The sequence below is a fragment of the Diceros bicornis genome, chromosome 3, assembly GCF_020826845.1.
Source record: "Diceros bicornis minor isolate mBicDic1 chromosome 3, mDicBic1.mat.cur, whole genome shotgun sequence".
In the NCBI taxonomy this organism is placed as follows: domain Eukaryota; kingdom Metazoa; phylum Chordata; class Mammalia; order Perissodactyla; family Rhinocerotidae; genus Diceros; species Diceros bicornis.
Genome location: NC_080742.1, coordinates 43,947,230 through 43,974,917, shown reverse-complemented (window position 1 = coordinate 43,974,917; position 27,688 = coordinate 43,947,230). Strand labels below are relative to the sequence as shown.

The 27,688-nt window shown below is 34.5% G+C and overlaps 1 protein-coding gene across 2 annotated transcripts in view; it reads left to right on the top strand.

Moving 5' to 3' along the window:
• Positions 1-27,688, top strand: part of SNX13 (sorting nexin 13) — a 124,944-nt gene that overhangs the window by 56,324 nt on the left and 40,932 nt on the right. For both annotated transcript variants that reach the window (XM_058526719.1, XM_058526709.1), the window contains exons 6-13: positions 9,898-10,019; positions 10,112-10,213; positions 11,535-11,623; positions 15,882-15,965; positions 17,428-17,566; positions 17,963-18,051; positions 21,564-21,663; positions 22,567-22,760. In XM_058526719.1, coding sequence (XP_058382702.1) covers positions 9,898-10,019; positions 10,112-10,213; positions 11,535-11,623; positions 15,882-15,965; positions 17,428-17,566; positions 17,963-18,051; positions 21,564-21,663; positions 22,567-22,760 — 919 coding nt within the window. The remainder of the gene's footprint in view (positions 1-9,897; positions 10,020-10,111; positions 10,214-11,534; positions 11,624-15,881; positions 15,966-17,427; positions 17,567-17,962; positions 18,052-21,563; positions 21,664-22,566; positions 22,761-27,688) is intronic.

The following is a 27,688-nucleotide window of genomic DNA, read 5'->3' as shown; positions in this document are numbered from 1 at the left end:
CTCTATTTCTTCTTGATCCAGTTTTGGAAGGTTGTATGATTCTAAGAATTTATCCATTTCTTCCAGATTGTCGAATTGGTTGGCATATAGCTTTTCATAGTATTCTTTTATAATTATTTGTATTTCTGTAGTGTCTGTTGTAATTTCTCCCCTTTGGTTTCTGATTTTATTTATTTGAGCCTTCTTTCTTTTTTTCTTGGTGAGCCTAGCTAAAGGTTTTTCAATTTTGTTTATCTTTTTAGTGAACCAGCTTTTAGTTTCATCAGTCTTTTCTATTGTGTTTTTAGTGTCCATTTCATTTATTTCTGCTCTGATTTTTGTTATTTCCTTCCATGTACTGATTTGGGGTTTCATTTGTTCTTCTTTTTCTAGTTCTTTTAGGTGTATTATTAGATTATTTGCGATTTTTCTTGTTTTTGTGAGGTAGGCCTGTATTTCTATAAACTTCCATGTGAGTACTGCTTTTGCTATATCCCATAAAATTTGGTATGTCATGTTTTCATTTTCATTTGTCTCTAGGTATTTTTTTATTTCTCCTTTTATTTGTTGATCCAATAGTTGTTCAGTAGCATTTTGTTTAGTCTCCACATATTTGTGACTTTTCCGGTTTTCTTCTTGTAGTTGATTTCTCGTTTCATACCATTGTGATCTTAAAAAATGCTTGGTATTATTTCAGTCTTCTGAAAATTATTGAGACTTGTTTTGTGGCCTAATATGTGATCTATCCCAGAGAATGTTCCATGAACATTCAAAAAGAATGTGTATTGTGCAGTTTTTGGATAGAATGTTTTGTATATATCTACTAAGTCCCTCTGGTCTAATCTGTCATTTAAGGCTAATGTTTCCTTGTTGATGTTGTGTCTGAATGATCTACCCACTGATTTAAGTGAAGTTTTAAAGTCTCCTACTATTATTGTGTTACTGTCCATTTCTCCTTTCATATCTGTAAATATTTGCTTTATGTATTTAGGTGCTCCTATGTCGGGCACATAGATATTTACAAGTGTTATGTCCTCTTGTTGGATTGCTCCCTTTATCATTATGTAATGCCCTTCTTTGTCTCTTGTCACAGTTTTTGTTTTGAAGTCTGTTTTTTCTGATGTAAGTATTGCTACCTCAGATTTTTTTTATTTCCATTTGCATGGCATATCTTTTCCATCTCTTCACTTTCAGTTTGTGAGTGTGTTTAGATCTGAAGTATGTCTCTTGTGTGCAGCATCTATATGGGTCTTCTTTTTTTATCCATTCACACACTGTACATCTCTAGATTGGAGCATTTAGTCCATTTACATTTAAAGTAGCTGTGGATAAGTGTATACTTATTGCCATTTTGTTACTTTTTTTCCAGATGGTTTTGTAGTTCTTCTCTGTTCCTTTCTTCATCTCTTGCTCTCTTGCCTTGTCGTTTGGTGGCTATCTTTAGTGTTATGTTTGAGTTCCTTTCTCTTTGTTTTTTGTGTATTTATTATAGGTTTTTGGTTTGTAGTTACCGTGGGGTTCATATATAATAACCTATGTAAATAGAAATCCATAGTGGGTTGATGGCCTCTTAAGTTTGACCTCTTACTAAAAACCCTATACTTTTATCTCCCCCCATATGTTTTATGTTTTTGATATCATATTTTACCTGTTTTATTTTTTTTGTATTCCTTAACCTCTTGTCATAGATATAGATGATTTTAGTAGTGTTGTCTTTTGACCTTCATACTAGTTTTATAGGTGGTTGATCCACTACCTCACCTGTGTATTTGCCTTTACCAGTGATATATTGTCTTTTATAATTTTCTTATTCCTATTTGTGGTCTTCTTTTTTCCACTAAAGTAAGTCCTTTAACGTTTCTTATAAGGCTGGTTTAGTGGTGATGCACTCCTTTAGTTTTTGCTTGTTTGGAAAACTCTTTCTTTCTCCTTGCATTTTGAATGATAACCTTGCGAGGTAGAGTATTCTTGGCTGTAGTTTTTTTACTTTCAGCACTTTGAGTATATCGTGCCATGCCATTCTAGTCTGTAAAGTTTCTGCTGAGAAGTCAGCTGATAGCCTTATGGGGTTTCCTTTGTATGTAACTTGTTACTTTTCTGTTGCAGCTTTTAGGGTTCTCTCTTTATCTTTTATTCTTGACATTTTAATCATAATGTGTCTTAGTGTGGTTCTCTTTGAGTTCATCTTGTTTTATACTCTCTGTGCTTTCTGTACCTGGATGTCTGTTTCCTTCCCCAGGTTAGGGAATTTTTCAGTTATTACTTCTTGAAGGAAGTTCTCTGCCCTTTTGTCTCTCTCTCTTCTCCTTCTGAGACATCTATAATGCAGAAGTTAGTATGCTTGATGTTGTCCCAGAGGTCCCTTAGAGTGTCCTTGTTCTTTTTTATTCTTTTTTCTTTTTTCTGTTCAGCTTGGGTGATTTCCTCTAATCTTTTGCCAAGCTTGCTGATCCGTTCTGTGTCATGTGCTCTGCTGTTGATTTTTTCTGTTGGATTTTTCTTTTCCATTCTTGTATTCTTCAACTCTGATTAGTTCTTTTTTGTATTGTCTTAATTGTTTTTTGAAGTTCTCACTGGGTTCATCTATTCTTCTCTCCAGATGAGTGATCATCCTTATAACTCTTACTTTGTGTTCTTTATCTGGTAGATTTCTTATCCTTGTTTCATTTAGTTCTTTTTCTGTAGGTTTGTCCGGTTACCTTACTTGGAACATATTCCTTTGTCTCCTTGTTTTGCCTGCTTCTCTTTGTTTATTTCTATGTATTAGATAGATTGGCTATATCTCCCAAACTTGGAAATGTGGACTTATGTAAAAGATGCCTTATGGGGCCCAGCAGCCTTCTCCACCCCCCTTACCTGTGCCAAGTGCTCCACGGGTGTCCTCTGTGTTGGTTGTGTGTGTCTGTCTGTTGTAGTGAGGTTGATGTTGCTGCAGGCACATGGGTAGGCTTGGCTGGCCGGTTGTGAGACTTAGAGTGTGTGCTGCTGCTACAGGCACTTTATTTATTTATTTATTTATTTATTTTATTTTATTTTATTTATTTTTTGTGTGTGTGAGGAAGATCAGCCCTGAGCTGACATCCATGCTAATCCTCCTCTTTTTGCTGAAGAAGACCGGCTCTGAGCTAACATCTATTGCCACTCCTCCTCCTTTCCCCCCTCCCCCGCCAAAGGCCCAGTAGATAGTTGTATGTCATAGTTGCGCATCCTTTTAGTTGCTGTATGTGGGACGCGGCCTCAGCATGGCCAGAGAAGCGGTGAGTCGGTGCGCGCCCGGGATCCGAACCCTGGCTGCCAGTAGCGGAGCGCGTGCACTTAACCGCTAAGCCACGGGGCCGGCCCCTACAGGCACGTTATTGTGCAGTGCTAGCCCCTGGCGTGGCTTATTGTGAGTTTGAGTTTAGTAGCACATAACTACTGCAGTTTTGCTAGTCAGTGAGTCAGGCCTCCAGTGTGGCTGGTTGCTGGGCCCTTGGGCACACAAGTGCTACAGACTCCTGGTGAGCCTTGCTCAGTAGCTCTTGGCTGTTGTTACCTAGCTTTTGGGTGGGGGGCGGGCCTCAGGCTTGGCAGTGCGCTACTGTTTCAGGCATTGGAAAGCAGTCAAGGTCTTGCTGCTGGGCTGTGCCAGTCCCTGGGGTGGACTGTCTCCTGCCTGGTTATGCTCACTTGCCTTAGGTGCTCTAGTGGGCAGGGTAGACCCCTTCACTCTCAGGCTAGAATGAGGATTCCAGTGGTACCTGCTAACCTCTGTGTCAGGAAGGCCTAACCAGGTCACAATAATGCCTGCTTCCAGTGTCTCTGTCCCTTGGGGGTGGGCCCAGCTGCTTCCTGCCTCTGTGTGATGCGTTCCAAGCTTAGTAAGTGACTCTCTTTTGCTGGTGGACTGTGTACTTTTCTATCTGGTGTTTTTGTGTTGGTTTCTGGGCCCAGTAAGTCTGTGTGTGGGCCCTTTAAGGGCAGATTTTTCTTTCCCTGACGTTCTGTAGTTTTCCTGGGTATGTTCCTCGTTGATTTTCAAACCAGCAAAGCCAGGTATTTTGGGATCTCATTTCTCTTGTGCTGCATCTAAGGGCTGGAGTGCATAATGTGGAGCTCAAAATCCCTGCAATCTTACTGTTTTTAAATGAGATCTTAGTAGTCATTTCTGTGAAGAAATAATGTGGCATCAGGAACATAGTATTTATTATAGTATTGTTTCCATGGGAAAATCAATTTTTACTTTTATCATTTTGACATAATGGGCCTTCTCCAGGAAAGTATTCTACCAAGAATGTGAAGATTTCCTTACTGCCAAACAGTCAGCCACTTCTCTAGTCAGGCAAGTCTACATGATGACCCTTGCGTATACCATGCTCATTCCCAGTCTTTTGCTCATTCCTATATCCTTTTTTCCTCATTTAAATACTACTCATTCATCAAGATTTGTTTTAAGTGTAGCCTGTTTAATTAATCCTTTTTAAATTACAACATATCACTTAATTAACCTGTATTTATTTTGTGTGTTATTATGGTCAACAAAACTTTAAGCTAATTTTGGAATGGTACCAATTCTGTACTAACATAGTAGAAATTCTCTTAACTTATCTTTCTTACCAGTTCTCTGGTATTCCCCATTCCCTTTGTAAGACATACTGACTCATGCCCCTAGCGTTAAAGCTAGGCTAATAGACCACTTTCTGGTACTTCTGTCCACTTCTGTTCCTACCTTTTGCATTTTAAGCTTATCGGAAGTCAATTGTATGACATCTGGGCTGTGCTCCCAGATAATCTGATACGATTAGTCTATGGTGTGAGCTCAACATGGATGATTTAGAAGAGAAAGATAATCAAGTATGTTATTAAAGAAAGTTGTGTTTCTGAACCTGTGTATCTCAGTTATAATTTTTATTGTAATTATATAATTTAATTTACTCCTACACAGATTGAGAAATATGAGTATGGCAAGATAGTTCCTATGAAAAGTAGGAAACTAGTCACTTGCTTTGAAACATTACTCAATGCTAGTTGGTAAATAGATTGCAGTTGAATTAGGTGTGTAAAAGACAACTGTGAAATATTGGTGAAAAGTCTTGAAGGACTCTTCATTCAAATTCGTTCACAAATGTCTTTAGTTGTAATGCCATTTAAAGGAAACTGGAAACCATAACTTTCGCAGTGTGGGAATGATTTATTAAGACAAAGGCCACATTAATATCACTTAGCAAAACTTTAGTCAAGTAAACGGTTTCAGTCTTATGTTGAAAAATTTATATAATTTAAGTTAAAATGAAATATATTCATGACTCCCTCTTTTTTTTTTTTTTTTTTTGTGAGGACATCAGCCCTGTGCTAACAGCTGCCAATCCTCCTCTTTTTGCTGAGGAAGACTGGCCCTGGACTAACATCCGTGCCCATCTTCCTCCACTTTATATGGGACGCCGCCACAGCATGGCTTGCCAAGCAGTGCGTCGGTGCGTGCCTGGGATCCAAACCGGCCCCATGACTCCCTCTTTTGATTAAATATTTTAATTTACTTACCAATTACCGGTTTTCCGTGTACTCTATTCCTGTATATGTGTTGGGATGGGTATTTAGTTAATACAATCATAGAGTCTTAAAGTTGTAAGTGTCCTTAGAGTAAACAAACCCTGGGAAGTGATGTGACTTGCTGAATTTCACAACTAATGAAATGGTGAATCTTTTACTTGAATCAAGGACATATATGCCATTTCAGTGCTCTTTACAGAAATTCTTAATTGGTATTGGTGTGGTTTTTTTTGTTACTGATGATGAGCTATACACGACTTAGAATAAATGGAACCAGTGAAGCAATTTATATAATCTCAGTCTCAGCCCACATATTTGGGACGTTCATTGTCTTTTTCAGGCATTAGTATTAAGTAGCTTTGGGGTTTAGAGAGGCAAAAGAGCTTCTCAGTATATGTTCTATTTCAGAACTTGAAGGAGTAAAGAAGTAACTGTTGTATGAGGCTCATGTGGTCATTCTCCAGGCACCTGTTAACAATGCTCTAACCCTGAAAGAGGAATCAATAAATCACTGTGTGTCGAGTGCTTCCAATGTTCAACACATTATTTAGCTGCTGAGGATACCACTGTGAATAAAATGAACACAGTAGAATAAGACAGACCAAGTCCCTGACTTCCTAGATTTTTATCTCAGCAATTGAATTTATCTCTGGGAATTGAATTATTTAACTGCAGGTTGTAACTGCTATAAAAAGTGAAAAATTTGGTGCTATGAAAATGTATAACTGGAAATCCAAACCTAGTCTGAAGGAGTAAGGCGGACGGTGAGGGTCAACAAAGCCTGCTGTGTGGAATTGACATTTTAGTTGAACTCTAAAGTATAAGTGGGAATTGTCAAGTGAATGTGGGGGAAAGAAGAGAAATTTGTGGAGAGTGGGCAGGGGTGAGCAAACTTGGCAGAAGGAATAGTCTGTCCAGAGACACTGAGATAAGAAGGGACATATTTGAGTTTGAGAAATAGAAAGGAAAGCCTGTGAGTCTGCAGAATAGACAGGAAGAAGGTGGAACAGATGATGAGGAGGAAGTAAGCAAGGTCCCAGCTATGCAAGATCTTAGAGAAAGTATTTGTGCTTAGCCCTAAGATCAATGGGGAGTCATTGAAGGATTTTTAAAGATCTTATTTTGTACTCTCATATTTGTATTTTTAAGAAGATCACTCTGGCTGCTGTATGGAAACTAGAATGGAGGGGAGTCAAGGGTGGCCATGGGAGACCAATTGAAAGGACAGGAATAGGATGCTGGCGTTAGAGGTGAGGATAAAGGCATGCAAGATATATATTCAGAGAGGTATAAAACCATTTTATAGTTTGCCTTTTGCTTTTGTGCTTTAATTAAAATTTCGTTGCTTGTTTGCATTAATAGTTAACCTTTGTAATTCTTGCAACCATTTTGTCAAGATATATAAGCTTCAGGGGCCTACTATAAATTTTATATTTTCAGAGTAGGGTTGAATATATCACTTATTCTCTTGGTCGTGTAGGAAATATGCTCTCTTATTTTTTTTTTTTTTGTTTATTATTTTTTGTGTGTGTGTGAGGAAGATCAGCCCTCAGCTAACATCCATGCTAATCCTCCTCTTTTTGCTGAGGAAGACCGGCTCTGAGCTAACGTCTATTGCCAATCCTCCTCCTTTTTTTTTCCCCAAAGCCCCAGTAGATAGTTGCACATCCTTCTAGTTGCTCTCTGTGGGACGCGGCCTCAGCATGGCCGGAGAAGCAGTGCGTCGGTGCGCGCCCGGGATCCGAACCCGGGCCGCCAGTAGTGGAGCTCGTGCACTTAACTGCTAAGCCATGGGGCCGGCCCCTGCTGTCTTATTTTTAAATTGAAGAAATGACAGCTTATAAGTAATAATAATAAAATGAAAGTTTAAGTAATAGGATTCATTGTGTAATAATCAGGTGTTTTTATTAGACTAGGAATCATATGGGGGAATATTTTAAACAAATTGAAAAAGAGCCTTCTGTGGGCATAATTTAAGAATAATTGATATTAAGAGCTCTAATAGAAAGCTACATATGGATCAATAGAAGGAAGCATGGCTATTATATAAATTAAATGATTTTTTGATTGATACTCACATTCTGTTTATTACATTTTTATCATACACCACAATTTTAGAAAGTACTTGACTGTCACCAAAATATTTTCAAATTTTGTTAAGACAAATACTGCTAGAAACTATTAGTAGATATTTTCCTAATTTATAAGTGGGAAGCAATATACTATTGTTGTTCGTATCTTCCTAATCTGGAGATTTACATTAGTTTTGCATGTATTCAGTGAAAATGAGTCAAGCAGAGGGAAAATAGTAACCTTGGATAGAGATATTGAATACCGTGTTCCCTGTTTTCCCCACCCTCAACATATTTGTATATTGAGGGTAGAAATCTATATTTAAAACTCAAAGTAATTTTTATATATTTGCATTGCTTGTTAATTTTCACTCATTTTAAATATCATTTCATCCTCTATAATGAATTGAGATGGGTTTAAAATGCTTCCCAAAATTAGTAAATATTATTTTGTTTGAAAATTTCAATAAGTTATATAAAACTTATAAACTATATAAGTTTTCATGGCAAAATGCCATGAAACAGAACAGATGTTACTTGTAAGATGATATATTCTGCTTTTTTCTAAATGTGTTAGAATGAACCCTTTTTGGATTAAATAAGCTAATGGCCTATACCAAATAAATTGTTTTTATAAAATTTTCAGGTATGAATGATTTTGTGCAAATATTCATGTAAGAATTTTTGAAAGATGCTTACACAGATTGTGATTTTTTTTTTCTTTTTTTGCGAGGAAGATCTGCCCTTAGCTAACATCCATGCCAATCCTCCTCTTTTTGCTGAGGAAGACTGGCCCTGGGCTAACATCTGTGCCTATCTTTCTCCACTTTATATGGGTCGCCGCCATAGCATGGCCTGACAAGCAGTGCATCGGTGCACGCCCGGGATCCGAACTTGGGCCACCAGCAACAGAGCGCGTGCACTTAACCACTACGTCACAGGGCTGGCCCTGATTTTTTTCTTTAATAAGAAAAAAGAGACTCTAGGGACTGCTAGGTTTAAGTTTTTATTTTAGGTTTTATCTTGAGGCTGAGTATTGTTACCAAGTTTAGTGTATGCTTATGTACATGGCTCTTATATTCTAAATAATGTTAATCCCTCTTCAGACCCCTGAGCTCAGGTTACCTTTTTTTGTTAATTCCTTTTTGTGTTAATGTACTTATAATTTGTATCTATGTTTATAACAAAATCATAGTTGTACATTTTAAAAAACAATTAGTATATGAGGATTGATAACTTATGTTTTTATTTGAAAACAGCCATCTGTTATAGTCCTCAATGCCATCACCACCTTTAAAAGTTTTCTCTCAAAAAGTGACAGTAATCAAGTCAGCTTCTTCACTAGCTTCTTTATTATACATGTGTGTGTAATTAACACAGGGAATATATGGTGTGCTTGTTTTTGGCTCCCGCATTGCCCAGCGTCTTCATGAATAGACTCTTTGTCTTCTATCTACTTGGTATGTTCCAAAAGGGTGAATTAATTTTAGTGCTAATTTAAGGAAAAACAGCATTGAAAAAAATATTTGTTTAAAAATATCACTTAATCCAAAGAGAGGTGTAAACTCTTTGTGGCTTATCTGTTGTATTTGTTATCTGTTTCACTGATGTACTAAATTAGCAATGTTTCTTGAAGTCTGTTGCTTTCGAGATAGAGTACTAGGTAATTTACTTAATAAGATTAGTAATCACCTTTTTCATGGGTAAGTGTGGTATTTTACGTCGTTCTTTAAACCATTTCTATGTGACTGTAGTTATTTCAAATGGTTGAGTTTTTAAGTGCTAGTATATGCAAACAGAAACCAGTCAGGCTCTTAACAAAAGTATTTGGTTCAGAACTTGGACTGTGTAACTAAAAAGAAGAATGGAGAATTTAGAAAGGGTTCAGAAGAAACCAAGAGATGTCTCAAACGCTCTTTTAAAAGCAAGCAAAAACTTTCTGCATCCCTAATGTATTCTTACGTCTGGGACGAGAAATTGCATGATATACTTGTTGTCAGACTCATTTCAGATTTAACGGGAAAGAAATTAATTTATTTTTCTATTTATTTTAAGCACTTAGTACTTTTAAGCTTTGGCACATACAACACTTCAAATAATATTATTCTAAGACTTAGTCAAATAGATTTGATATACCTTGGGTCTTGTGAAAGGGAGTGCTAAGATGTAATAGTAATTAAATGAACAAAATCTCTGAATAAATAATTTCAGTCTCTGTAATAATCATGTTGTCTTTCGGTAGTCATTAAAATGAATTTATATTTTTTGATTAAAAAAGGATTTATATAATGCTTTTATGTAATGTGTTTTCTATAAGGTCGAAAGAAATAGACTGGCAACCTTATTTTACTACGCGCATTGTAGATGATTTTGGCACACACCTACGAGTATTCAGGAAGGCTCAACAGAAGATAACAGAGAAAGATGATCAAGTAAAAGGTAATATCTTTATTTCATTTGAAAATTAGGATTTTAAAATTTGTTTTTCTTTATCATTCTGTATATCTTGAATTGTTCCTTTCCATGTCTAGGTTCAGCAGAAGATCTTGTAGATACCTTCTTTGAAGTTGAAGTTGAAATGGAGAAGCATGTTTGCCGTGATCTAGTGTGCACTTCTCCCAAAGACGAAGAAGGTTTTCTTTTCAATTTAAGTCTTTTGAGAACAGTAACTGTTCAGATTTGTTAGGGACAAGTTAGCAGAACCAGTGAAGAAATATAGGGTAAAATCTAAGGATGATATTATTTTTACAGAACGAATAGCATAGTAAAGACACTGTTACTATTTATTTCATTTTATTTTGTTTTTTAACTCTTAAAAGTAGTTTCCAGATTCTTTTTTAAAGGTCATATTTAAAATTTAAAATGGTAATTAAAGATTACCTCTCTTCTCTTCTTTTAAAATATAGCAAGCACAAACATTTTATAATTGTAAATTTACTTTATTTGATCTATAGTAATTTATCTTCCTCTTGAATTTATTGTTTCCACTTCAAGAGCACATCTGTTACCCTAAAATATTTTCTAAGGGAATGATTATAATAATTTCAAATGAAATTTATAGAGCTGATTTGTCTTTTGGACAATGGATTTGTTGGTTCTTTGTAGGAGGTTAGACCAGATAAGCTTTAGCTGAGGGTGTTTTCTTTTCCTAGTTTTGCAACAACTAAGAGTCTTTGCTACGTGGCACATTTTTTGATTAACAGGATCAGCTATATAATTATATTCCCAGGAAGTGTCAGTGTATGAGCAACTACAGAAAAGCATTTCTAGTTGTGGAAATTTTCTTAGATTTTTAAAATGTGCTCAACTCTTTTATTTCTTTACTTTACCTTTCCTTTCTTCTTTTTCCCTTTTTTCTTCTTTTCTTTTTTAAATTTATTGTGAAATTCAATTTTTAATTGCCATTTCATTAGTGCTGATGTGAAATAACTAAATGTGAGAGATAAACACAATGATGTGCAGTATTTTTATGTAAATCAAGCCCTCATAAATCAGTAAAACAGAAGAGCATCCTTTTTTCTTTTATTATTGCCTGCCAAGATAGTGGAGGTGCTTTATTGAAAGAAGAATTACAGGTATATTTTTAAATGTGCAAACAACTTTTAAGTATGCAAAGATAATAATGTGTGGTAGAAGTACAGAATTCATGGTACAACTAAAGTTGTTTTGGGGAAGAACACCTTTGTAATTGAAATTTCTCCATGATTCAAAAAGCAGGGTAAAACTGAGCAGAATAAAAAAATATATATTAGTTTGATTAATGAATAGCTACTATTTGGAGAATAATGAAGGAATTTTTAATGAATACTGATATGTACCAATTAATTACTAAAGTAATAAGCTGGTATAATCAGGAAACTGCTTATTTCTACCTTTATTTATGTGTTTTATATCAAGAGTAGGTGGAGATTTCATATTTTCTAATGTTATTATAGCTACCTTTTTTGTTTCTAGGATTTCTAAGGGATTTGTGTGAGGTCTTATTATATTTATTGCTACCTCCTGGAGATTTCCAGAACAAGATCATGCGATACTTTGTCAGGGTAAGCTTAAACTTATATCAAATAAATGGCTGTAAAGAAATTGAGTAGTAATTCTCAAAATTTTTGCTCTCAGTTACATTCTTATAAATTATCAAGGACCCCAAAGAGCTTTTGTTTATGTAGATTTCATCTATCAGTATTTACTGAATTATACATTATAACTAGGAAATTTTGAAACACAAGAATATACAAGCACACATTCCATTAGTTAACTGATGATATCATCACACCATCATGTTCCTTTTTGAAAATATCACTATATGCGTCTCCCCCCTCAACCTCCCAGAGATCCCTGGATAATACTTTGAGAACTGCCTGACTTAGGTACTTGATTTTTTGTTATAGCAAAGATATGTTTTAAATTTTCTTTACTATGACTTTACCTATAAATTTACCTAAATTGGGCTAATGAAAATAACACTTCTGAATAGAAACTTCCAAAAAAACTAGGCAGCTTCTTGTAATTGGAAAATGAATAAGTCAGATGAGAACAGTACAGTAGTCTTGGACTTTTTATTCCCTGGGTATACACCTTTGGAGTAAAATTTTGTGTACATATGTTAGGGAATAACATTTTGGCTTTGGCTGGTAGTTATGATTGAGAAATGCTAGCTACATAAGCCCTTATTCTGGTTGAATGGGTAAAATGGAAGTTTCCAATTTTTGTAAAAATGAAAGCTTATGATCTCTTTAGTTTACCATCCTGCAAAACAGATACGAGTTCCTGAAGTGTGCTTTTATGCTTGTATGTTATTATTTAAGCAGTATCACACAATTTCTTAATACCAACCTAGTTTGAGTTCAGTGCACTTCTCAGGTAGGGTAATGGTACTGTGAAGTGAGTAGAAAATGCTTGGTTTTGATGGGAAGAGTTGGATAGATTATATATTGTTAAGACCAATTATTTGGACTAGTCATTATCAAGGGTGGTAAATACCTGGCATGTCTATCACTAGATTGACGTCTACCACTGAAGGAAGATACTGCTAATCAGATATAGCTCTCATTCACGCTGAGTATCTATTTGGCCTTCGAATCTTTGTATACCTGGAACTCCAGACAGCCACTGTTAGGCAGTTCTCAGCAGCATTTCACGTGGCTGACCATCTTTTTCTTCTGGAAACTGCCTTTTCTTGAGTTCCATGTCATTGTTTTCTTCTGATTTTTCTCCTCTGAAGTCTCGTTTTTAGTTACTTTTATATGCTTTAACTTCTACTTAACTTTTAAATATCCAAGTTCTTCAGGCCTGGGCCCTCTTCTTGCTCATCTGTCTCTGGCTTTAAACACCATCCATATGCTGATGACTTCCTTATTTATATCTTTAGTTCAGACTTCTCTTCTGAGTTCCAAGCTACTCTGACCAGGTGCCCACTGAAATCACCGTTTGATTGACTCACATCTCTTTTAAACTTTGTGTCCAAAATAGAAATCATACTCTTGCCTCCATATCTTTTCTGCCCTTTAGTCTTTTCTCCATCCCAGTAAATGGTATGATCATTCAGCAAATTTTTCAGATCTCGAGACCTTCTGGAGGCTTACAAGGCCGTGTGTGATGTGGCTTTGTTTACCTCTCTGGCTTTCATGCCATGCAGTCACTATATTCCAGTCATGCTGTCTTTCTTCTCCAAAAGTGCCATTTTCTCCTCACCGTAGGGCTGTCTCATACTCTTTTTTCCTCTGTTCAGAGTGATTCCCTTATTCTCTTGGCTAAATTGTATTCATCTCTCATATCTCACTTCCTCAGAAATGCCTCCCCTGACCACCCAATCTAAAGCCCCCTCATAATTCCCTATTACTGTAGGTAAGTACCCAGTTGTTCTTCTTTATAGTGTTTACCATATTTTAAAATGATAATTTGATTGTTGTGTTTACTTACTTGATGCCTCTTTCCCCCAATAGAACTATAAGTCCCATAGGGACAGGGGCCATATCTGTATCTATCATCATTATGTACTTAGTGGTTATCACAGTGCCTGGCACATCAGAGAATCAGTGTTAATGCAAGAGGAAACCTGTTTGTTCTTCTTGCTGGCCGTGGTGCACATGCTACTGCAGCTCCTTGAAGATTAAGCTGACTCTTAGGAGACTTGAATGAAGATTGCCTTGTTACATGACTTTGTGGTTTAAAATAAGTAGAATTGTTTAAAGAGCAGATTTGTTTCGCTGTAGATTGCTCTTTAGACCAATATTTCATTTCTTTTTGGTTGAATCTAATTTAGTGAGGATAATTGTAGAGCACTGCATTGAGCAAATCAGGTTTTTTTTCCTTTTAACTTAGTAGTTCTTTATCAGTTTTCTTTTGTTGGTAATTAAATCCAAGTTTTCCCAAAAGACGTTTTTGTTCAGGTTAAATAACAGATTAAAGAGTTCTTACTTCTTTCCTTTATATGGATCCTTTGTGTGGATTGTACAAATCATAGTATTTGACTGAGATAATTGCTATTTAATTGCCTCTACTTTCTTTTCATTACCACGTTGTATTTATTTAAAGATTCATGGCCTCAATGAGTTTGTATCTTTTAAGCCTTCATATTTGACAGCTGGTGCTTGTCTTAAAGTAGAAATTATATGGAAATTGCTACTTATTTTGGAATATTTAGAGCTCTCACTAGAACCTATATAGGAATTGTTGAGTCATATGATTACATCTTGACTAACCAAACCCTTTTATGAGGCAAATTAGAAGATCAAAGTAGTTTTCTAAGACAGTTTGACTAATTGCATTAACTAATAAGAAGCACTAAATTTATTCAAAATTGTTTCTACATTTTTTTCTCATTTTGAAAAGAAATTTTCAAAAAACATTTTTTTGTTTCTGAATTTTCTCTTACAAAGCACATTTTAAAATTTGAGCCTATGGGGCCAGAGACATAATTATGAAGGAAGGAATTATATAAAATAATTTTTAAGAAGTTACAGTCTAAAGCTAACCTTGAAAAAATAAGCAGCAATTCTTTCTAATTTGAGACTGTAAGATGTTTCAAAAGACATTTCAGAAAGTTACTGGAGCCTCCATTAGTGCCTTCTGGAAATATTAATTCATCATGCAGTAATAGAGATTTGTACAGCTTACCAAAGTAGAATTTATGTAAAATATTTCTCTAAAGGAAAATAAAGTGAAAACTTTCAGTTAACTTTTACCAGAAAATGGCCCGATGAATTAGAGATCTGGAAAGAAACAATAAATAAATCGATCCTTTACTGAGAAAAGTGAAATATCCTGTTAAGCTTGTAGTTGTTCAGCCTCTCCAGTAGTCTTAAGAAATGATGTTTCATAAATTTAGATATTACAGCCATAAAGGAATGAAGATTAATAGAGGTAAAAATATCATATTAATAGAATCAGCATTAAATTCTTAAGTTTCTTTATTTCCATTCACTTAATATTTATCAAATGCCTGCCATGTTTAAGACCTTGAGAAGATGAGGGGTAAATATTTTTGAAGATAGATAAGTCAATAGAACAGTATACAAAAGGTTCCTAGATAGTTGTAGTGTATTAGAAAAGTAGAAGATAAATAATTTCATAGAGAATGGTAAGTGATAAAATACCAGGCATGAGTGTATTTTAAACATGTAAGTAAAAAAATATTCAGCTAGAATGATCAGGGTTTATTTAATGGGAGAATTGATTCTGTAGTCAGTTCTTGAAGGAAGGGCAGAATTTTAGTAGGTAGGAGCATAAACCGCTGTAAAGAATGGGAAGGTATATTCTAGAGAATGGTAAATAATTGTATTAACATATTTATTATTATTTTAGGAAAAATTTCAAACACAGATAAGTATAGAAAAAAATACATAGACATTAATGTACCAACTACCCAGATTTAACCAATGTTAATATTTTATTGTGGTTGCTCTGTTCATCCCTTGAAGGTAACCACTATTCTAAAATTGGTGTGTATCTTTTCCTTTTCTTCTTTGTTTTTATACTTGTAATGTAGACATAGGAATGCCATGTTTTGCCTTTAAAAATTGATGTAAATGCTAACACACTAGAGGTATCATTTTGCTTTTTTCCACTCAACTCTAGTTGTCCTTGTGGAGATGTATCCAAGTTGATATAGGCAGCTTTATCTCATTATTTTAACTGAGGTTTACTAGCTCATCTTTTTAGAAGACTGTATTGGTTATCAAGTTTTATTTTTACATGTATTATACCTTTCTTAAGTAACAGCATTGTGTTAGGAAATTTCTGCTATTGATTTGAGAAGTATATTAGATTAAGTTTTTGTTTTTTTTTTTAATTTTTTTCCAGGAAATCCTTGCACGAGGAGTTCTTCTTCCATTAATAAATCAACTCAGTGATCCTGATTATATTAATCAGTATGTCATATGGATGGTATGTACTTTCTAAAATTACAACTCTGTTTTTAAAACATTTTTTTTAAATTTAGAAATACAATTTGGAGATCAGGATGATTAAGCAATGATTTATTAAAGAAGTTAAGTAAGAATATATCTTAAAGATAAGCTTTATATTTTCAGTATTTCTATTTGCTGATGTATTGAATGTGCTAGCCAAATTCTCTTTAGAAGTTTGTTGATAAGATAATCTTCCTTACGATTTTAGTGCTGTTACTACTTATTTAAATTTAAAAAAGGATATTTTACTGCCTGTGTGTATAGATGTATTACAATTTTGCACTTCCGCTACCACTGTTTGAGAGTTCTGGTCTCTCCACATTCTGATCAACATTTGGCATTCTCATTTTGTTGTGGTTAACTTGCATGTCTCTGATGACTAATGATATTGAGCATCTTTTCATGTGCTTATTGGTCAGTTTTTTTCCGTAGTTCTGGACTTATACCATCCCTAGTTCTTTGACTCCTTGTTGAGAATGGACAGTATCCCAAGTCTGCTACTTTTCATAGCTCCCCTTACTGCTTTACTTAGCTTAAATTTTATTGGCAGTCATAGTGATTAGCCCCTTCACAACATCCTCAACTACCTTTTCTCTCTCTCTCTCTCACTTTGTTATTTGCCTGGTAAAACCACACTCTGGTTAAATCCGACTTAACCATCTACTCCATTCCTATTCTTCTTCTTTTCTGTTTTCCGTGAAGAAGATTGACCCTGAGCTAACATCTGTTGCCAATCTTCCTCTTTTTGCCTGAGGAAGATTGTCCCTGGGTTAACATCTGTGCCAGTCTTCCTCTATTTTTCTTTTCTGTGTGTGTCACCATCACAGCATGGCTTGATGAATGGCGTGGGTCCGAGTTTGGGATCCAAAGCTGCAAACCCTGGGCTGTTGAAGCAGAGCCCACGGACTTAACCACTGTGCCACCAGGCTGGCCCCCTCCATTCCTATTCTTAAAGAGCAAGTGGCTGCAGAGAAAGACAAAATAACAGAGTTAGTCGTATCATCACAGTGATTCTGTTAAATTTAGGTCAGAGAATGCCACTCATCTGTTTAAAATCCTCCAGTAACTTTTCATTGCACTCAAAGTGAAATCCGGGACATTTACTATACCCTACCAAGTTTGCCCTGTGTTACCACTGATCTCATCCTCTACTCCTGCCTTTCTTTGGTTTAGCTCCAACCATCATGACGTCCTTGCTATCATCTAACATTCTGAGCATGCTTCTGTGCTTTCCAACGTACTATATATTTTACTTACTTTGTTTACAGTCTGTGACCCATGAGAATGTAAGTACCACGAGTACAGAGGTTTTCTTTTTGTTTTGTTATAAACTCCTAGGATATGGCAAGTTGTGCCTGGCACATGATAGGCACTCAAGATTCTATTTTTCCTTAGTAAGTGAGTCCTCCTCCCATCTGTTTTTTAAACTTTGTTTTCAGATCCGTGATTCTAATTGCAACTATGAGGCCTTTATGAACATCATTAAATTGAGTGACAATATTGGAGAGCTAGAAGCAGTCAGAGATAAGGCAGCAGAAGAATTACAGTATCTTCGATCTCTAGATACAGCTGGTGATGGTAAGTAATTTAAGTATAAGAATATTTTACTTCTGTGCTGATTACTATGTCTTCAAACAAAACTTTAATTTGCCTGAACGTCATTTTATGCTGTGAGTTGTTTTCACCTTAACTAAATCTAAATCTTTATTATGTTAACATGCTCTAAGAATAAAGCATTATAATTTTCTGAAGGTGAGACTGTTACTATTGCAATTATCTCGAAAGTAAAGATAATTGGCCTGTTTAATTTTAATTAAATAATTTCACTATAAAATTTCAGATTATTTCTTTTATTAAGTAAAATAATTGCTCTGTTCATTGGTTACTATGTTAAATTACAGTAACTGCATGTTTAAAGTATTTCACAAATGATATCACCACTTTCTAGCTCATAATCAATTTGTTTGTTTTTAGATATCAACACTATCAAGAATCAAATAAATAGCTTATTATTTGTAAAGAAAGTATGTGACTCAAGAATACAGCGGTTGCAGTCAGGCAAGGTAAGTAAAGTACTTTTGAATTAACATTTAGTTATAAATACTTCATATTCATTAAAATGTCTAGCAAAAGACAAAAAGTAGAATATTAACCAGTGTAGCACTCTACAATGGAACTTTTAGAAAATCTTCCTCTTGTACAATGTAGCATGAGAAGTATTTGTTAAACCAAGCTAAAGAGATTAAAACACTGCCTGAAAAATGCTAAATAAATCTTTTTTATTTCTTGATTTATTCATCTACTCATTTATTATTTATTCAAAATTCAGCATTTATTGAATTTTGTACATTGGACACCATTTTAGATGAACCTAATAGACGAAAATCTCTCCTCTTCATGGAGCTTACATTTTAGTTGCAGAGTGAGAAATATACCAATAAGTGAATTGATGTATAATGTCAAAAAATATATAAAAAAATAAGTAAAATACGAAAAAAATAAGTAAAGCAAAGTAGAGTGGTAGTGAATGTATAGGAGTGTTTTGGATACGTGCTGAGAGATTTGGTGACATTTGAGCAGAGAACTCTGAATAATGTGGAGAGTCCTGTGAATTTTTTTTTTTTAAGAATCTTTCAGGCACAGGTGAGAGCAAATGCAGAGGCCCTGAGACAGGAAAGTGCTTGGTGAGTTAGAAGAGGTCACTGAGGCTGGTATGGAATAAAGGAGAAGGATTGTAGTAGGAAGGAAATTGGAGAGGAACCCTGGAGGTTAGAACATGTATGATTTTACCTGCCATAGTAAGAATTTTAAAAATTCTAATTGTGGCGGGAATCTATTGGAGATTTGCCCTGGCAAGTGACGTGATCTGACTTATGAGTTAAAATGATTACTTTGGCTCTTTGTGATGAATAGATTGTGGTGGAGTGATGGGGGCAAGAATGGAAACTGAGAGATTATTTAAAGACTATAGCTTTAATCCAGCAAGAGATGTCTGGAGGTTGTAAGAAGTAATTAGAGACTGGATATACGTCAGTGCTAACAGGATTTGCTAATGGATTTAAATATGGAGTGAGAACGAAAAGGACTTAAGGGTGATTCCTTGGTTTTTTTGCCTGAGCAACTGCATGCATGATGTTGCTCTTTACTAAAATGGATATAACTGAGGAAGGAGGAGGTTTGGAAGAGAACGAATTTAGGATATTTTAGTTTGAGATCCCTGTTTGACATTCAAGTAGACATGCTAATTGGTAAACTTGAGTTCAAAGGAAAGTTTAGGAGATGAACTTTGAGAATCCTCAGGATTATCAGATGTTTGTTTAAAATTAAGAAATTGGATAAAGTTACCTAAAAGAGTGAGTGTAAGTAAGAAGATACCAAGGACTCAGTCCTGAGGCACTTCAGTTACTAGAGTTCAAGACAAAGTAGAAGATCTAGCCAAAGAAACAGAGTAAGTGCTGGTGAGATTGAAGGAAAACCTGGGAGAGTGTATCCTAGAAGCCAAGTGCAGAAAGTGTTTAAAGAAGAAGTGAGAGATCAGGTATGTCAAAGGCTGCTAATCAGTTGAGTAAGATGAAGACTTAGAATTGACCATTGGGTTTGCCGCCAGGGGGATTATTGGTGATGTGATGATAGCATAGTGGAGTAGCGAGAGAAACCTTGATTGGAGTTAGTCTAGGAGAAAATGGATGAGCTGAATTAGAAACAGTGATTATAGGCAGCTGTTTGGAGGAGTTTTACTGTAAGGGAGAGCAGACATTTGGAGCTTTAAAACACAAAAAAGCATTTTTTTGCTACCTTTAGTTTTTAATGTAGTAACCTTTTTTGTGCTGGTTTTCTTTTTTGAAATTTATTTATGACTTCCTAGTCTTGTAATTTTGCAAGGTGTTTAAATTCCTTGAGGAATAGAAGACTTATTTTTAACAATCTTGAGTTTAGTTTGCTAGAGTAATTATAACTAACATTACTTGAGGCGCACATTTGTCATATTTCTGTGTATGTGTATGTATGTCTGTCTTTGTTTCAGTTAACTTTATTTTAAAATTAGTTTATATACCCACGCAAATTCAGAATAGAAGAATGATATGGTTTCACTTGTGCTTATTGTTTCTTTAACTAGTTACCTTATCTAGATCTTAGAGTTAGTGATCCTCCGGCATCATTATTTAAAGTTTCTTTGCCCAGAGACTTTTTGATATTGTATCCTTTTAAAATTAGATACCTTGTGTGGAAGCCTGTCAATTCTGTTTTGAATATCAGGCTTTACCTTTTTAATAGCTTAGGTTGTACCATGTTTTCCTTTGGAAGAAAACTCAGAATCCCCTATAATCCCCAGAGATGTGGTTTTTTAACCATGCTGCTCATCTTGAAATCTTAGAAGATCCTTTATCCTTTTTATTAGAAATAAGGTTATAGTGAATACTCTTCCCCATCCAGTATCTGTGGAGCTGCTGCTGGGCAGGAGAAAGAGGTGATAAAATGTGAAGGAAGACTTAGGAGAAATCATGTGCTGGCACTAGGTTGCTTTATGCCAGACATATTAAGTCAGTTATCTGTTATTATTCAGTACTTATATGATGGGAGATACTAATTACCAAGGAAATTTTTCCCCCTTTTTTCTAATTATCTTCCTGCTCCTTTATGTATCATCTATGCCTCATTTGGTATCTGCCCCTGAATATGGCAGCCTATCTAACTTTTAGAAAACCTGCCTATCTTTTTTTTTTTTTTTTTTAAATACGGTAGAGGGTAGTGAGATATGGATTTGGGAGTAAAGAGAAGCTGGTGAAAATAGTTCACAGAAACATCATGGGTTGTAGTGGAAAGGGCAGCAGGCTCTAACAACACTAACTCGTTGTTACCAGCTTTGTGGTCATAGGCAACCTTTCTGATCTTCAGCGTTCTTATTGAGTGGGATTGGTGATATTTACCCTTTAGGATTGCTGTGGAGATTAAATGAAGTAATAGTGTAATGTACCTAGTACAATGCTTGACATGTAGATTTTCTAAATTTTTAACCCATTTTTTATTTATATGTAGGTAGTTACCTTGCTCTATTACTTTGAAAAAATATATAATTTACTTTTAGGTAGTCTGAAAAGAAATATATTTTCTATAAAGACTATAGAGTTTTTATTCTACTAGGAACAAAATTACTCTTTGGGAATATTTTCTGTTTTCACAGTAGATAGACTTCAATCTATACTCGAAAATGTTGGGATTTGTTTATTCTTGTACATATTAAGCATTCCAGACATCCCCTTTGCCCCTAAAGTGTTCATTTTCATTTGGAAGATGTGAAGATGGAGACTGCTTGAAAATATAGTCATTTAGATTTATTTTGTATTGGAAGAAATGAATGCTTATCGTACTTTTAATGTATATTTACCAAGCAAGTCTTAAAATAACTCTAGGAAATTCACTGAGCTGAGACTATTTTATTGGGAACCCACATGTATAAAAAGGTGAAAACTTTATTTTTATTCCATTTTAATTTAATTTTTTACAACTAGGTAAAGTTATTTAACCTAATGAGTGAATAGATGAAATATTAACCTACATTCACTTTTATTTGTAGGAAATAAATACTGTGAAACTGGCAGCAAACTTTGGGAAACTTTGCACAGTCCCCCTGGACAGCATTCTTGTAGACAATGTAGCACTACAATTTTTTATGGGTAGGTAAATCCATTTTATGAAAATAACATAGCCCTTGAAATTTTTAATAATTGTAAATATTAAATTTTAAATATTTAACGTTAAGCATGCCAAATATGTTGCTGAATCCCATCTCCTTGGCCCCGCCCCAGCCCATTCTCTGAATTGTTTCTTTTTCTTTGGAAACCGTAGAGGTAGAGATTTATTTTGTTTTGAAGCGTATAAATACTTATTTTAAGTCTAATGTGCATTTGCTAAACTGCTTTTAAAATAAACCCTGGGAGATTCTATATGAATTTAAATTATTTGAGAAAGAGTACTTTATCAGGAATACACAGTGTATATAACCTGTTTCTGTCATTTTTGTGCGTGAATGGGGGAGGGACTTTGTTTTTATACTATTTTAATATATATAAGTATTTATTAATTTTATTGATATGACATCAAAATTGCTTTTATCTGGGGAGAACATTTTTAGCAAAACTCCCTGATTCTTCATTTTCATAATCAAAAACATAAATGCATGGCTTATTGAAAAGCCCAATCCTTATTTTTAATATTTATGGAAATATTAATATTAAGATTAATAATCTTTATTGAGAACAGAAGCTGAATGTTGGTGAAGTAATTTATTTCTGATGAAGGCTTCTGTAGCAATTTTATCCCCTAGAGAATTTATCATGAAAAATGAGGTGTTTTTCTAAAATATGTGCTTCCATTTGTGTTTCCTATATAACTGGTGTTTTTAGCTTAATCATTTTATGATATAAATTTATTCACCCCAAGCATTTGCTAAACATTTTCACAATGTAGAGTTTTAAGTATTTGAGACTTTAATACTTCTTAACTTACTTTCATGCAGCTATATGCACCCAAAAATGTGTTTCATTAATATCTATGTTGTTCTGCATTTTGTTTGGTAGATTACATGCAGCAAACTGGAGGTCAAGCACATCTCTTCTTCTGGATGACAGTGGAAGGATACCGGGTGACAGCCCAACAGCAGCTAGAAGTTTTATTAAGTCGTCAGAAAGATGGGAAACATCAAACCAACCAAACCAAAGGTCTTTTAAGAGCAGCTGCGGTTGGAATTTATGAACAGTATTTATCAGAAAAGGTGAGGATGTATTTTGATTACTATTGTCTTATCTTCTTTGGCAGTATTATTAATAATAATTTTTGTAACACTTGTAAATATTCATACTAGGCACAACTACCTTGCAAACATTGCTTCATTTAATCCTAATAACAGTCTTATTGTGTATTATCCTCATTTTATAGGTGAAGAAACTGACTTTTAGAAAATTGAATTAACTTGATCAAGGTTATGCAAATACTAAATGACAAAGTCAAGATTCAAGGTCACACACACTTCAGATTCAAAGATATGATACGCTGAAAGAAAAAGGATGGAAAATAAACCATGTAAACAGTAACCAAAACAGAGCTGGAGTGGCTATACTAATATTAGACAATAGATTTTAAGACAAAAATTGTTACTAGAGAAAAGAAGAGCATTTTATAATGATAAAAGGGTCAGTTGATCAGGATGATAAAACAATTTTAAACTTAACAACAAAGCCCCCCAATACATGAAACAAACTGACAGAACTGAAGGGAAAAAGAGACAACTCCCCAATAATAGTTGGAGACTTCAGTACCCACTCTCAATAATTGATAGAACAATTAGATAGAAAATCACCAAGGGTATACAAGAATTGAAGAATACTATAAACCACTTAAACCTAATACATCTATGGACTACTTCTTCTAACAACAGCAGGATACACATTATTTTCAAGTGCGCATGGAACATTCTCCAAGATAGAACATATACTAGGCCATAAAACAATTCTCAGTTTTAAAATATTGAAATCCTGTAATACCTTTTTCTTAGAATTAATTAGAAATCAACAACAAAGGAATTTTGGGAAATCAATAAATATTTGAACATTAAACAACACATTTGTAAATAGCCTCTGGGTCAAAAAGAAATCAGAAGGAAATTAGAAAGTATTTTGAATTGAATAAAAATAAAAACATGATGTATCAAAATTTATGGGATGCAACTAGAACAGTGCTTAGAGGGAAATGTGTAGCTTTAAAAGCCTAATTAGAAAGAAGAAGGATCTCAAGTCAACATTCTGCATTTTCACCTTAAAAATTTAGACAAAGAAAAGCAAAATAAACCCAAGGCAAACAGAAGAAAGGAAACAGTAAAGATCAAAATGGAAATCAGTGAAATAGAAGACAGAAAAATGGGCCAGCCTGGTGGCGTAGCAGTTAAGTTCACGCATTCCGCTTCGGCAGCTCCAGGGTTCACCGGTTCGGATCCTGGGCGCGGATCTACTCACTGCTCATCAAGTCATGCTAAGGCAGTGTCCCATATAGAGGAAGTAGAGGGACCTACAACTAGGATGTACAACTATGTACTGGGGCTTTGGGGAGAAAAAACAAAAAGAGGAAGATTGGCAACATGTGTTAGCTCAGGGCCAATCTTCCTCAAAAGAAAAGAGAAAAACAGTAGTGAAAATCAATAAGACCAAAAGTTTAAAAGAACAAAAAAATTGACAAGCTAGATTGGCCAGGAATAAAAGCAAGACACAGATCACCAAAATCATGACTGAAAGGGGAGGCATCACCACCAACCCTATGGAAATGAAAAGGACTATAAGCAAATATTATAAACAACTTTACGACAACAGATTAGACAACTGAGATGAAATGAGCAAATTCCTAGAAAGACAAATTGCCAAACTGACTCAAGAAAAAATGGAACATATAGTAAATAAAAAAATTTAGTTAGTAATTAAAAATCATCTCACAAAGGAAAGCCCAGTCCTAGATGGTTTCACTGATGAATTCTGTCAAACATTTCAAGAAAAAATAATACCAGTATTTCACAAACTCTTCCAAAAAAATAGAGAAAAAAGAAACAAAGAAACACTTTCCAACTCATTTTATGAGGCTAGTGTCATTCTGATACAAGACATCATTTAGGAAACTGCAAACCAATATCCCTCATGAATATGGACACAAAAATCTTCAAAATTCAAGGTTACTCGCACCCTAGTACTTTTAATGGCTATGCTATACCTTTTAATTTATACTTACTAGTGCAAAAATTGTATTTGAGTTTTAAATATGAATTTTATTTCAAAACTGCTCATTGGTGCATTTGCTTACATTTTTGCCTTATGAAATATATCATACTTAAGAGTACACAGTTTTCAGAATAATACTATAACAAACTTTTATACACCTCATCCAGCTTAAGAAACAGAACATTCACTATACTTGGGAGATCCCTATATATTTTTTACCTGTCCTCGCCTATCACGTTCATCTGCTTCCTTGCTTCCTGATGAAGCCAGTTTCCTGTAATGATTCACTTGCTTTCCCATACAGCTTTACTATACATATATATTTTAAACAATATATTGCTTAGCTTTGTTTTTAACCTTTATATAAATGCAGTGATACTCGGTGTATTACTTTCTTTCCCCTCACTCTTATATTGAAATCCGTACTTGTTGACGCATGCAGGTGTAGTTCATTTTCACTGAATTATCTCATTGCACAGATATACAAGCATTTATTTACCTTTGATATTGTTTATGAACATTTGTTTTTTTCCCATTTCATTTCTATTACACTGCTGCTCTGAATGTTGTTGTTCATGTTTCTTCGTGCATCTATTCAAGAGTTTCTGCTGTTTGAAACACTACTTCAGGGTATATGTCTAAGTCTTTTGCATGTTAATTCTTAAAGTAAGTTAGAGAGTACATTCTATTGTAGTCCGATAGTATGGATTACAATTATAATGGAAAAATCAGAAAATTAATAGTTAAGTTAGTTTCTTTCATCATTTTAAAGATATCTTTTCATTGTTTTCTGGCTCTCATTGTTTCTGCTAGAAATCAACTATGAGTTTGTTGTTCTTTTGCGGGTAATCTCTCTTTTTAGCATTGAAAGACATCCTGTATCTCAAGGAACCCTTCCTTGGGACACAAAAAGTCCCAGATTTTGGCATTGAATGCAGAAGGTTGAGAAAAAGTACAAAGTCCATACTATGATTCAAAAGATAAGGGCCAAAAGCAACATGTTCTTAGTGTCAAATGACTCCAGCATGGGTTATCCACCTTCTGTAGTCATTGCTGTGTTTTTCCCTTGACCTCTAATGTTAGCCACCATTATTTACTGTTCACAATAATGGACCCTCCATTGTGTATCCCTCCGAGTACAACCTAAGCACATTGTTAATCATGAGTGTTAACAGTACATCTTTCACTTTTCCTGTCCTGTGTTTTGTATTGTGATAGGACTTGTTTAATTTTTAACATTGTGAATATTGTAACCATGTTTTCTAAAAGTTCAGATAATGAAAATGAGAATGATTACAATACCAACACCAGCATAATCCAGACACCGCCAAAAAAGAAAACTAAATGACTGGGTTATTTGAATGACAGATAGTAGGAACCATATAACTGGATTGGGGAGAATAAATAACTGAAATAGAGCTTACTGCATGATGTGCAAAAAATATTTTTGGGATTGGTCATGGTGGAGAAGGGGATATGAAAGCAAATATGGAGACTGAATATTACAAGTACTTTTAAATCAATAAAATTTTTTTTTTATCTCCCAAAAAAGATCCCAATGATTAGTTGAAAATAGTGGCTGTTAAATTAACTTGGGTATACTACACAAAGAACACACATTGGCCTAGCTTTCCTTTGATTGCTTTGTAAAACTGCATAGAATTACATTTCATGATTCAGATATTTCAACTGAAATATCCTGTGGGTAAGCAAGAGAGGAAATTTTGATAGCATGTTTTGGCCCTTTAAAGTTTAGAACTTGTTCTGTCAGACCATTATGCTTTCTATAGTATATTGTGTTACATCCAGTCGTAGCAACAAGAGTATATTTTCCATAGCTTCTAGGTACTTTCATTTGAAAAAATGGAGTTTTAGATACCTTGTTGATTTCTAAGCTTTTAATAAACTATGGGAAACATAAAACAAACTTTGCTCATCTATCTGCATATTTGGCAGACAGTGCTAACCTAAATTTTAACAAATCACATTCAGTCCATAAACTTCTTACCAAAGAGAATGAAAAGATCTTACCTGCTAAATATCATGTATTCTTTCTATACAGTGCTGCTAAAAGGGGAATATCATTTGCTTACTTGTCATACTGAGGTTTTCGTAATAAAATTTTTTGGTTAATTTTCAGTTTCTTCAAAAAATGTAGAAACAATGCTATTTTTGGCATTATAAAAATGTCAGGAAGTCTGTAGAATTTGCCTTTAAGATGGCTGTCATTGCCAGCCGTAGAAAACAGGCTAAAATGTTGGCCTGCAGTAGAATCATATTTTCAAAGAACGGGACAAGAATAATGCCCTTCTCTAATTTGAAAATACATCAAGAATGAGTATGGTAAAAAGAATTATGGTAAACTGAAATTTATATGCTTTTTCTCCAAAACTGTTAAATGATCTTTGAAGAAGCTAAAAAGAAACTTGAAAAGGATGGATTGACCTGAGTTATTTATGTGTAGGCTATAACAGAAACTCAGACAGTAAAAAAATATGACTCCTTTTTTGGAAATAAGACTGTGGAGAACTCAAAAAAAAAAATCCCAGAAAGGGACAGCCAGCTTAAACAGGGTTTTCTCAGTGTCTTTACTAATACTATAATTTATTTGGAATCCAGCTTCACTCTCACAAGTTTAAATGATCTATGTATTTTAAAATCATTTTCCTTGAGAAGGAGAGGTTTAATGTATGATGACATCTATTATGCTTTAAAGTATTTAAAAATGGACATTTTAGACATGGATGGCCTATTTGATGAATTCACAGATGCAAAGGACCTAATTGACAAACAACTGGTCTACTAAATAAGCCTGTAGATACAAAGTCTGTGGACATTTTTTGGAGAGCTGGGAACAAATTCCTACAGGTCTAAAAACCTGCTGTTTTTAATCAGTAAAATTCCATAATTCTTTACCAAAATGATTTTATTGAAAGGATAT